At 37.7% G+C, this 12,950-nt stretch overlaps 2 protein-coding genes across 2 annotated transcripts in view; one reads left to right on the top strand and one right to left on the bottom strand.

Annotated features, from left to right (window-relative positions):
* The window catches only part of LOC100892924 (HORMA domain-containing protein 1), a 42,911-nt gene extending 42,390 nt beyond the window's left edge, over positions 1–521 (top strand). The window contains exon 19 of the mRNA XM_030982627.1: positions 122–521. Within this exon, the coding sequence (XP_030838487.1) occupies positions 122–220 (99 nt within the window). The 3' untranslated portion in view covers positions 221–521. The remainder of the gene's footprint in view (positions 1–121) is intronic.
* Positions 522–6,112: 5,591 nt separating this feature from the next.
* LOC589108 (ropporin-1-like protein) lies at positions 6,113–11,118 on the bottom strand. The gene is made up of 6 exons (XM_788761.5): positions 11,019–11,118; positions 10,036–10,195; positions 9,088–9,211; positions 8,258–8,419; positions 7,356–7,531; positions 6,113–6,479 (listed from the first exon to the last, which is right to left on the bottom strand). The coding sequence occupies exons 1-6, from the start codon at positions 11,104–11,106 to the stop codon at positions 6,407–6,409; spliced, it is 783 nt and encodes a 260-aa protein (XP_793854.3). The 5' UTR covers positions 11,107–11,118; the 3' UTR covers positions 6,113–6,406.
* Between the last annotated feature and the right edge of the window lie 1,832 nt (positions 11,119–12,950).

Here is a 12,950-nt window from a genome sequence, read left to right as displayed (position 1 = left end):
GCCAGGTACCCATTTACATCACCTGGGTTGAGCGTTGCAAAATGATTGTCTCTTAATTCTATATAAATGTGAGTTAATTTACCCATTCTTTTTCTAATTTTATTCAACCTTTTTTCGGCAGAAACATGACTTTGATTTGGCATGCAGTCAGGAACCAGATGGGGGTCAGGAGCGAAAAAGACGCAAGTCCAGCATCGTCAACAATCCTGTCCTTGCCTAGATGATAAACAGCAAACTTCACTATCTCTCAGGGCAAGAAAGACGTAGAACCAAGCATGTAGATATAATGATTTTGTGAAATTATCCAGCTAGCTGTGAGATATTTGACAGTCCATGGACCTGTTTCAGAAAGCCTTTTGTCAATGACAAATGACAAAAATCAGTGACAAATCTGCTGATAACCAATCAGAAGCAAGGATTTCACTAGCTTATAACAACAACTGTCATTTGTCACTGATGACAAGTTTTGTGAAATGGGCCCAGTTTGAATAAATGTTACATATCTTCAGTATGGACCTTCTTGTATTCCTTAATCCTCATGCAACTTATCCTGCCATTAAGTGATATACATCAGACTTGTAAAAAAAATTGTTAAAAGACATGCAATCCAGTTAATCTCCTAAATTAATATTAATTATCCAGAGGATCTTGGATTCATTCTTTACCTGCAAGATAGACAGAGGAGTTCCATATATCTTTAGTAAAACATTCTTCGAAATGATGCGTGAAAGAAAATAAAGTTATTTGGTAAATCTACCTTGCTTTAGGAAAGAAACTGACTTTATTACTATTTAATGCTGAATCACAAAACAGCCGTAACACAAACGAATGAGTTCCTAATTATCCAGACAGTGTTAGTATTAACAAGTGTGCTTGAGTAACATTTCCTCATTTTTAACAATGCCGTTCTTTCCCAGAGTCTTACAGGCACTCAAAGGAGTACACATTTCAGAGTGCCATGAAATATTTTGTTGTTGGTGTAGTCATTTCTTTCCTATTCAATCGAATGGTGTTCTTAAAAGCTTGCATTTATAATTACTTTGATGCCTCAAATCATATCTATCCTTTACTTTGTTCTTTCTTACTTTTTGTTTCACTTATTATGAGACTGTGATCAAAATGTTGTGTTCTCATCATTAAGCTAAAAGGGTTTTTAAATTCTTTTGTACTGCAAGTTCAGATTTCTTATATTACTATTTAAAGTTTGTTTTACATTCTGTATTTCATATTTTTTCTTGTATTAAGAGTAGGAGTTACTCACATTTTTAAGGTAAATGTTGTACTTAAGTTTGTGTACGGACACAAAGACGTGTGATGTAAATATGTTCGAAGTTATCATTTGATAAAGCGATAATTATATGTAAATACAAGTTATTTATTGCAATGAAAATATCTTGCCAAATTGAAATTAGTGCTTTCACAGTGGTTGATTTTTACCTAGTTTATGAAGTAATTTAATAATATATTCATCAGATGAGCAGTATATATTTTCACAGGATTGATAATATAACTGGCAGATTATATCAAACTTTTATATCTTACTACCTTACGGCAAGCCATACATAGTTGAATAAGAGACATTCTACATAAATATGTTATTGTTCACATTCATATTTCATAAGTTGAAAAAGGCGTATTTTAAGTAGTCATTAATTCTTTTCATATTTTTACACTTTCCATGTTTTTTCAGATGCTTGAAGTTGGCTCTGCCCACTTTTTTTCATCTTCACTTGAATATATGAAAAGAAAAAGGTTTTAAACCTGAGAACTATAATCTGTGTGCGAACTTATGTGCCTTCATATGAAAGAAGTATTGAGTATTTATTGTAAGCTAATTCTTTTAAACTTTTTGTAGCATTGTTTTATGACTTGTCAAAGTGAAGCCTAAATAAGGCTATATATGCGCATCGCACCAGGATAGAAACACCATTGAAAGAAGGCAACTTTCTGACAAACATATTCACTGTATTGCTATATATAAACAGTCATGGATTCTTTGAAAAATAAATCAAAAGGAAAAAAGGATGGGAAGGTACATAAATCACAAAATTATTAATCATATCGTTTTTATATTGCAATGATATGCTTTCATTTTTTCAATACCATGAGGTATTGTGCAAAATGTTATATTGCATGATGATGTAGTAGGTTTTTCTCATGTCCAAAGGTTTTATAGACTTTACAATTTGTCTATGTTCATATTCATATTTTGGTTGTTTCATATTGCTTATACCTTGAAATATTAACTTTCCAAAGTTTTGTAGTGCCAATGCACCGTTATCTTGCCATTCTGTTCTGTTTATTAATAAAGCAATACTATTTTTTTTAATTCTGAAACTATTGTTGTTTGCATTTTCCTGTTTCCTATAAAACTAAAAATACAATGTATTACGAATATCCAAAATTGGAATATTATGATTGTTCATTTCTGTATCCCTCCCTCTCTCATTATTATGGTAGCATAGCAAAATGTAGTCGTATGAAATGTCGCTTCCCAAGCGCAAACTCCATCATAATGTTATCACACGAGAGGTAAAACAATATGGTGAGGATATAGAGCTGGTAAAATCACTGTCTCTATGAAGCTAACCTTTCATTCAATATGTAAAAATAGAACTTACAATTTATAACAAACTTCACTCTGCATTTTACACAATCTTGATGCGTCTTTTTTGCTAAGCTACCTAACTTTGCTCATTCCCTCACTTCGTTTTACGCAAACTTCTCTACCTTCTACCCTTCTCTCTTTATCCTCCCTCTCTCTTTCTCTCTTCTACACTCATCCTTTGTCCTTGTCTTCTCTTTCTGTCCCTAGTTCACTTTGCACACTCCCCTTTCCTTCTCTCTCTCTTCTTTCTAGCCTCTTCTAACACTTCCTCTCTTGCCTGCTCTATCCCTCCTTTCCCTCACTTTGCACACTTCATTTTACATCAACTTTATCTCCCTTCTACCCTTCTCTCTTCCACACTCGTCCTTTCTTCTGTCTTCTCTATCTGTCTCTCTTTTACTTTGCACATTGCCCTTTCCTTCTCTCTCTCCTTGCCCTCACCAATTCCATTTTATCCTCCCTCTCTCTTCCACACTCATCCTTTCTTCTTGTCTTCTCTTTCTGTCTCTCTTGATCTTTCATTTTGCACATCCCCCTTTCCTTCTGTCTCTGTCCGTCTCTTCTTTCTCGCCTCTTCTATCACTCCCTATCTTGCCTGCTCTATCTCTCCTTTCACTTACTTTGTACACTCCCCTTTCCTTCTCTCTCTCTTTCGCTCACTCATTCCTTTTCTCCCTTTCTAGCCTCGTCTATAACTCCCTCTATTGCCCGTTTGATCTCTTTTATATATTTTCCTTTTTTTGCTTTTTTTTTTTTTACTCCTCGCCACCCACTGCATATTTCCTCCCTCTTTCACCGTCTTTCCTGCTCTCTCCCTTTCTTTCTTTGCTCAGCCATTTTCTTACACACCTTAGTACCCTTTATAATTACCTGTACTCAAAGAAGGCAATGATAGCTATCTTTCAAATGGATCTTTTAATGCAAAAGGTGCGATATATATCCAATAAAAATAACATATTTACATGCACTTTACAAATAACTCATATATTACAAGTGTCAAGGTTTTCATTTCTTTTGAAAGCTTATTCAACATCTTTGTACTCTCCCCTTATGTTTCTACAACTGCCAAAACACAATATTGAGTTTTCTTGTTATTTGCCCTCTGTTTAAGTCCTATCCCCCTCCTAAACAAAAGGGAATGCAGTATGACCAAAACTGTCTTTTGTGACTTACACTTACGAAGGAGAAAGCAATTCTCTTCCCTTTCTAATATCATTACTGAAAACAAGTTATTAGTGGCTTCAGGCTAAACAAAAGCCATTCAAAAACACATTCTAAACATACTGACAGGCCCTTAAATAAACGCACAGAGGCCAGTAAGCATTGGTGGTATGATGCCCAACTCGATGGCTGCAATGCCTTGTATTAAATTGGCAATCTCAAAGCACTTTAGTTATCTTTTTATTGTCTCAGACTGGCCAAAGCAATCTTCCCTATAATTGAACATATCTAGTGATTACACATGTACAATTGACTTCATTATAATGTGACCAAAATAAAGGGGAATTATAATAAGAGGAAGTATTGTTATAACTTGTAACTAAGTTATGCCTATCAAAAAAAGAGCATGCAACTAAATGTGAAATCCATGATAAAATACATTATTTTAAATGTACTTTAATCTCTTCAAAATAACTTATTGGTGCACAATAAAACGCTCAATTTCATACTCATAGATCGGGCCTTGGCATAACTCCAAATAGAAATGTTCTCTTGGCCCCAAGCTCAATGCCACTTTCATGTATTAGTAAGGCTGATTAATCATGACATGCAATTATGCTTGGGTGTCGTTGCCTTTTTTTAACCCTTGAATACCATAATTGCAGATACAGAGTATAAATGGAGGAGCATAACACATGCACATCACAACTAATAATCAACTTACAGAGTATAGATGTGTATGTTATGCACATGTATAGTATACTATAAAGGACTACTTGATGTAAATCATGCACATGCTGCAATAGTATGGTAGCATATCGTCGGTGGGGTGACAAAACCTTGTATCTCAAAAATCATGAATTTTCAGGAGAGCGAAAAAACTTTCCTGTCTCAACAAATTTAGGTCTGTGACACCGTCCTTTCTTTTTAAAACTGGAATATTTATACAATTTGTAATGTCATTGTTCAAATACAGTAAAATAATTGTTTTTATTTTTGAAAGTGAGTTACAAGGTTTTTGCGTTTATCTACATTGAGATACAAGTTTTTAGTTCTTATTCAACTTGAGATACGAGTTCTTACTTTCAACTTTGAATGAGTTACGAGGATTTGGTTGAATAAGTTACGAGGATTTGAATACACTAACTTCGGTACTGTTAGGCCGTGTGTGAGTTACGAGGAAAAGTAATTATGTATCTTATGTTACGAGGTTTTGTCAGTGCAGGTTCAAAGGGGGTTAAAGTTACGAGGTTTAGTTTTAGGGTGTTAGTGTATAATTTGTGAAAAAACCGAGAAGGAGGGTTTCCATGGATTTATCAGCTGGTGTCGTAGGCCATTAGGTACAAAATTATGCAAAAAAATCAAAATCTCAAAAAATTGAGATACGAGGTTTTGTCACCCCACCGACGATATCAAGGTCAAAATGGCATGAAAAGGCCTTGTTTCATAAAATTTGTTATCAATAAAAATTAAAAAAAACACTAGAGCACTGTTTAGTGCTTGGACGTATGCTGATAATCTTTTCTTATGTACACTAAAAAATAAACATATGAACAAACTGTGTGCTAAGAACCAAAAGGGCATTAAGACATGTCTTTTGAAAGCAGTATTAATTAATGCCGTTCTGGCTCTTAACAGACGATAGAAAGCATGAATACAAAATGAATACGAACAGGAAACAAAGTCTTGGCGGGCAGAGGGCCGCAAACACATATCATTGAATAGAGTGAATGACTTTACGCCCTTTTGCTCTCAATAGACAATACAAAGCATGAATACAAACAGAACAAATTGTCTGTTGGCAGGCAGAAGGCCGCAAACACATGTCATTGAATAGAGTGAATGACTTAACGCCCTTTCGCTCTCAATAGACGATACAAAGCATGAATACAAACAGAACAAATTGTGAGCTGAAAGCCTGAAAGGCGTTAAAGGTAGTACAAAATTTTGGTATGGGGTCATGAATTTGGTTCAAATGAACATATTGGAAGCATATGCGATCCTACGATATTCAGTGATCTTTGTCGCAGTTGAAATCGAGCCTAAAGTTATGAAATTATGAATAATAAGACTCTTTACGGTGTATAGCTCCCTCTCAAGGTCAAGATATTAATTAAGCTATAAAACAATGTTTCTTGACTTGAATTGACCAATTAGCTACTCCCATTTGGAAATTATATATCACAACTACAGTACATATTTTGAGATTTTCATGGTCGCAGCTACTATTGTACTATAGGCGCTATTTGAAATTTATCAAAATTTACTGGGAGCACCGGTTAATATTTATATTCAATTTTTCTTGAAAGCAGAAGTGTTTTAGGGGCTAATTTTTCTAGTGCTTATAAAACATCCACAGGGGCATCCACATATATCAAAATTGTAAAGAATCACTATCCACCCAATTTTCAAAATTTCCAAAAACTTTGTATTACCTTTAACACATTGAATAGAGTAAACGCCATTCTCACTCTCAACAGACGCAATAAAGCATGAACACAGGTCATGCATTGTCTGTTGAACGCCAAAAGGGTGTTAATTCACCTTATGTAACTGAATTAATCCCCTTCTGGTGCTCGACAGACATAACCAAAGCATGGATAAACAGAGAGATGACGGGTCGATGACGGCCAATGTTTACATGAGGCCAAGCTTGGGGCAGTCCGGATGCAGGAAGTTCCTCGGTTGCACTGCTCCGTTTTGCTTGTCCCTGTAGAATGAGAAGAAAAATGTTAGAATGAATTACTGTTGAAGTAATAGACAGATGACGTTTGAAAGAAGTATATTCCATTAAAAATAACTAAGAAAATGAAATTTTCTATACAGAGCATTTTGGAGAGAAGCTTGTAAGATGCGTCACAGTGGTGCCAATTTTTGTTACATTGATGACAACTACAAAAATTTGTAACTTTCCTTTTTAATCTGATGTTGCACTAATTTGTTTCTCTCATATTCCACTTTTACTTAAAACCAAGTTTATATCAGGGTGGTCTTCCCCTTTAAAGGGATTGTTAGGTTGTGTTCAGAGGGTGCTACACAAAATAATTTTTTGTGAGATAATGAAAAACTGAGTGTCAAATTTGAAAAAACATACATTTTAAATGACAAAATCATCTATGTTTGATCAAAATCGGCTCAGAGACGGCTGTAATATCCATAAATATAATGATTTCTAATATTTGTGGTGCCCCACAAATATTCGATAATTTGAACTAGCTTTTGAAAAACGAGATGGCCCCTTATACGTTTTATTCCTTCCAATGCCGATGATGGCTTTTTGTTGGCTTTTTCGGTTATTCTACGGACAACCAGCCAGCCCATGTATTGTGATTATTAATTAATTAATTAATTAACAGTTACCATATTTTTTTGAAAGTGGAGCTGAACTGGTACAATCGTATTGGCTAAATTTGACACATTTTGTAGTCCAAACTTACCTTCATAGGAGTTTTAGGTCCTAAAAGAGCATTAGAAATGTCATAAATAAGAATAAGAGCAATAACCATGCACTTTGGAGGCATTTGCAATCTGAAACAAGAACTCAACTATCCCTTTAATTCAATCTCTGGAGAATAAGATGACTTACACATGGTACTGCAGGTAGGTGAATACGCCCTCTATCTGCTCCTCAGAGATCTCGCCGTCTATCTGAGCCAGGTACGTGTAGAGCTCCTTGAAGAGGTCAAAGGGTATCCTCGCTGCCCCGCCCTCGGGGTCTTTGGTCAAGATCTCGCAGATGACCTTCATGGCAGAGGTGATGTTCTGGAGGATAAAGGTCAAAGGTGAAGTATGGATACGATCAGAAGGCATGCTACACTGAGGTGATTGGGGTTTATAAAAAAGAAGGCTACAAAACTCCAGATAACCTGTTCTTTCTAAGCTCAATATTAAGTGTGGGAGGGGGGGGGGGGGGGGGTAACTGGTTGATTCAGCATGTTATTAACCGTTTTCTTTTACTTTGGTATATTCTATCTTAATCCTGTTATTTTATTTATAATGCAGATGCTATCACATACATTTTTGTGATTGATACCCTTGAAGGTCCATTCAAAGCAGTTAACTTGAAAGTGGATATTTTTTTTAACGTGCAAACGAATGGCAACTGTGTGCAACAAAGTTCCTTCATGTATTCACTGAGCTTTGAGTTATAACGTACAATTAAGCTTCTTACACTAACAGTTTAAAACTAAATTATTCATACCCTTACCACATTTTTTATTATTTGAATAACATAAACAATTAATTTGTTCCGATTCATATATCTTGAGAATGTGGCCTATCAAAGCTTACGTCTAAAAGTATTCAACAAAGGCTCTAATTCAATCAGTCCACCTATCATTCTTGAGTTACGAAAAAAATAAAAAACATCAAATTCACAAGGGGTATGAATAATCTAGTTGTTAACTGTATGCCATCATAAAGAAAAACCCATCCCAGTTTACCGCACATATCTGAGCGAGGCTTTAGAAAGGAAAAAACCCAACTTACCCCCGCAAGAGCTGAACAGGCCAGGGCAAAGAACTTGCGCCAGTCGATCTCATCCCCGAAACTACCAATCTGTATTAAGCTGAACATTCTCTCCTTCGGCAGGCAGTTATCCTTCCATTTCTGCTCAAGCTCATCGACTGAGATCGTCTTCTTGGGGCCAAGCTGTATGAGAGAAGGAAAAAACACAGAAATTGTACTAAACCATATCTACCAACCTTTAAAAGCAAAATTCAGGAATCCCTAAAGGCAAAGTTAGGAAAACAGTCATTTTGTATACTTTTTACACAGTACTGTTTTGACAAAAGAGAGGGATCTAGGATCCTTTACATTTAGTTTGAGGGCCCAAAGTAGGAAAAATTCCTATAAAATAGGAAAGGTTGCAGCTATAATAAATAGTGGTGCAACTACTTGGGATGGGGCAGGGGAGACACATGCCTCCCAATCAAATTGTGAAGGAAAAAAAATGACAAGAGAATAGAGAGAAAGAAAAGGAGAGAGAAAGAAAAGGAGAGAGAAAGAAAAGGAGAGAGACAAATACACAATAAAGGGGAGGGGCCCAACTAATGGACACACCAACAACATTCAGCTGAAAGATGAGTTGCTTTAAATAAATGTCTGTTTAGCACTGAAAGGATTCCTGGTGTTAGTCCGGTGTTTGTCTTCTGTGTATGCAACTATGCATAGGCATTTCAAAGACATTAACTTGGAATACGATGTGACACCCACCTTTCTGTTTAGCACTCTCAAAATCCCTGGTGTCAGAATGGTATGTATTTTTTTTGTCTTTATGGATACCACAACGACATTTATTTGAAAGATGTGGTACTTACCTGTCTGTTAAGCACTGAAAGGATGCCTGGTGTTAGTCCGGTGTCTGTCTTCTGTGTGGCCATGGGCATTTCAAGCCTTTCCTTCACTGGGGGTGTCTCACCATTGGCTAGAGCATGGAAATACCTGTCAAATGAGAGCACATACATGTTATAATCTAGTGTACCATAAATAGGACAAACCGAGAATAATCCATTAAAATGAATGGGACAACAAAATCAAATATTAAAAAAGAAAACAAAAATTAAAACTAGGCTAACCTAAACATAGTGTTTACTGCTACTCCATTTTATGAAAAAAAATAGTTATTTGAAGAAAAACAAAGACAAGACTTTAATTACAGACAACTATTTCAGGATTTAATGTTAAGAAAACAATTACATTACAGACAACTATTTCAGGATCTAATTTACAGAAAAGTGTTCAATTATGAATGTCTATTTCAGGATCTAACTTTTTGTTAAAATGTTTACAGTGCCCCAAAGTAGGCAACTTGGGGCCAGTTTCTCTAAATCTTTTTAAGTCCAACTAAGTCGTGGACATTCCATTGAAACATGTGTTATAGAATCGACTGAGCAACAATGGGATGTCCACAAACTTAGACTTATAACGGCTTTGATAAATGGCCCCTTAGTATTAAAGGAGCTGTAGCATGGGAAATACTGGTTGACGCCATCTACGTTTTCTTTTAGACAACTGCACGTAAACGAATGGACTTGATTAACTGGGTCAGCGCACACTAGCGTTTGTGAAACAGACCAAAGCTCTCCTCATGCTCTCCATCAGCTTTGTGTATGTTGCACGCACGTGAATACAAATGCCTACTGCGGTCGCTTTGTCCGTAGTTGTATTATACCCGATTGGCCCTGAGTCAGACCACAGGAAAGACACATAGTCTCGTCATGCTACACCCCCTTTAAGCACTGGAGTAAACCCTGGTTTGGACTTACGCTGCTGACCACTGCAGGACATCAGCCGGCTGGGTCCTGATGGCTGACTTGGTGAATTGCTTCATGATGTCCGGGAGGTCAGGGGGAATGTTGATCTGCTGAGAGCAGTACATGGGCACATCGTCTCCTATTCCTGGCATCTTGATTCTGGTAGACTCGTCTGCAAGAAAGAGAAAATATAATCTTAATCATGATGATGATGATGAAGAAGGAGGAGGAGAAGGAGGAGGAGAAGGCGGAGGAGAAGGGTTGGGGAGGAGGAGTAGCAAGAGGAAAAGGAGAGGGGGAGAAGACAAGAATGAGTAGAAGGAAGAGGAGAAAGAAGAGGAGGAGAATCTGAACATGAATTTGTTTTCCTCTGACTTTGACTTTGAAGTAAATTTACAAAGAAGATTGATTTGCCAATGTGCAGTAAGAGGAATGAATTGCCAAATAGGTCTAGATATCTTGATGTACTATTATAAGACAATACATATACATTTTTCTTCCTATGTGTGATCCATTCACCAACTTCTCTGAGCCTAACCAGTCTTGAAAAATAACAGACTGCCGAATTCAGACATTATTGGGCGCTAGTGTATTGGACTCGGCCTCCGGTTTGTCTGGATCAGCAATTTCACAATTCATTTTGAAAATAATTAGAATCTAGACTCTACTTTGTCAAATTATCATGTCCCAGTGCCTAGTGATACCATAACTAAAACACTCATACTGTCACACACACGGATATCCTAAAAAACTAAGGAGAAATAAGAGAGAAAACAGTCCGCGAATTACAATTGTGCCGTATTTGGTTATCGATACACAAATGCCTACGAATGGGACCGCACAAAGACAATTTTACCCCGTCGACAGCGCAGTGGCGGCACAAATAACATAAAGGATACAAATGAAGCAAAGAGATACAAGTCCTGAAACATCGCGGAACTGAAACTTAAGTATTTCTTTCATATTATCGAACAATTTATAAGTAATATACTTACTTAACAAAAGAATTAACGTCAGATTCTGAAAGTACGAAGTGATTCTTGATTGACTTGCGTTGACAAGGCAACATAAAATTGAACGCATGCGCAAAGTGCAGTGCTGAATAGTGATTGCGCATGCATGCAGTGTCAGTCTTTCGAGGGGTGGGGGGGGGGGGGGGGGGAGCTTTCCCAACATTAGTTTCATCAATCCCTTTTCTTTTTATTTGTGTACTTTTTCCAACTATTTAGATATTATGGTGGCCCTGAAGGGACATCGCGAATAGACTAAATCGTGAAAAATATGCGATAAAATTCACGATATCGTCAATTTTATCGCATATTTTTCACGAAGAAATTCACGAAATTGACGATATCGTAAACTTTATCGTGAACTTTTCACGATGAAATTGACGATATCGTGAATTTTATCGTGAAAAGTTCACGATATAAAGTTCACGATATCGTCAATTTATCGTGTACTCTATCGTGTACTCTATCGTGTACTCTCCTGACGGGCGCTTCGTAAACAAAACCAGCCCTAGCTGGGGGAGACAGAGAGAATGAAAAAAGGGAAAGGGAAAGAGAAGATAAAAGAAAGGGGGGGCGAAGGGCTCTTGCCTCCTCCTCACTCCCCCCCCCCCCCCCCGCCAAAAAATAAATCAGAGAGAGAGAGAGAAGGGAAAGGGAAAGGGAAAGAGAAGATAAAAGGAAAGAAAGAAGAGGAAGAAGAAGAAAAGAGGAAAACGGGGGAAGGGCGAAGGACTCTTGCCCCCCCCTCCCCCCCCCCCCGCCAAAAAATAAATCAGAGAGAGAGAGAGAAGGGAAAGGGAAAGGGAAAGAGAAGATAAAAGGAAAGAAAGAAGAGGAAGAAGAAGAAAAGAGGGAAACGGGGGCAAAGGGCTTTTGCCTCGTCCCCCCGCCCCCCGCCAAAAAATAAATAAAAGAGAGAGAGAGAGAAGGAAAGGGAAAGAGAAGAAAGAAAGAGAAAAACGAAAAAGAGGGAGAATAGGAAAGAAAGGAAAAGAAAGAAAAGAAAGGAGGCAAGAGCCCTTCGCCCCTGTTTCCCTCTTTTCTTATTCTTTTTCCTCTTCTTTCTTTCCTTTTATATTTTCTTTCCCTCTCCCTTCTCTTTCCCTTTATGGCGGGAGGGGGGAGGGGGAGGTAAGAGCCTTTCGCCCTTCCCCCGTTTCCCTCTTTCCGTCTTCTTCTTCTTTCTTTCCTTTTATATTTTCTTTCCCTTTCCCTTCTCTCTATCTCTCTCTCTCTCTCCTATTTATTTGTTGGCGCGAGAGGGGGGGGAGGAGGCAAGAGCCCCTCTTTTCTTCTTATTCTTCTTCCTTTCCTTTTTTATTCTCTTTCCCTTTCCCTTCTCTCTCTCTCTCTCTTATTTATTTTTTGGGCGGGGGGATGCAAGAGCCCTTCGCCCCCGTTTCCCTCTTTTCTTCTTCTTCTTCCTCTTCTTTCTTTCCTTTTATCTTCTCTTTCCCTTTCCCTTTCCCTTCTCTCTCTATCTCTTATTTATTTTTTTGGCGGGGGGTGGGGAGGGAGGAGGCAAGAGCCCTTCGCCCTTCCCCCGTTTCCCTCTTTCCTTCTCATTCCTCTTCTTTCTTTCCTTTTATATTTTCTTTCCCTTTCCCTTCTCTCTCTTATTAATTTTTTTGGCGGGGGGGGGGGAGGCCAGAGCCTTTCGCCCTTCCACCGTTTCCCTCTTTCCTTCTTTCTTTCCTTTTATATTTTCTTTCCCTTTCCCTTTCCCTTCTCTCTCTCCTTATTTATTTTTTTGGCGGGGGGGGGGGGGAGTGAGGAGAAGGCAAGAGCCCTTCGCCCCCCCCCCCGTTTCCCTCTTTTCTTCTTATTATTCTTTCTTTCCTTTATTTATCTTCTCTTTCCCTTTCCCTTTTTTCCTTCTCTCTGTCTCCCCCAGCTAGGGCTGGTTTTGTTTACGAA

This window comes from Strongylocentrotus purpuratus, unplaced genomic scaffold, assembly GCF_000002235.5.
Source record: "Strongylocentrotus purpuratus isolate Spur 01 unplaced genomic scaffold, Spur_5.0 spur5_contig_826, whole genome shotgun sequence".
Classification (NCBI taxonomy): Eukaryota; Metazoa; Echinodermata; class Echinoidea; order Camarodonta; family Strongylocentrotidae; genus Strongylocentrotus; species Strongylocentrotus purpuratus.
Note: the sequence above shows the minus strand (reverse complement) of the source record. Positions and strands in the feature narration are given on the sequence as shown.

What these genes read in the sequence shown, in the direction of transcription:
- LOC589108 (XM_788761.5), bottom strand. Translation starts at nt 11,106, where the DNA reads ATGCGTTCAATTTTATGTTGCCTTGTCAACGCAAGTCAATCAAGAATC. An exon ending in GTCCTGCAGTGGTCAGCAGC is followed by an intron (nt 9,212 to 10,035) that starts GTAAGTCCAAAC and finishes CTCATTTGACAG; the next exon opens with GTATTTCCATGCTCTAGCCA. An exon ending in CCTGTTCAGCTCTTGCGGGG is followed by an intron (nt 7,532 to 8,257) that starts GTAAGTTGGGTT and finishes TTTATCCTCCAG; the next exon opens with AACATCACCTCTGCCATGAA.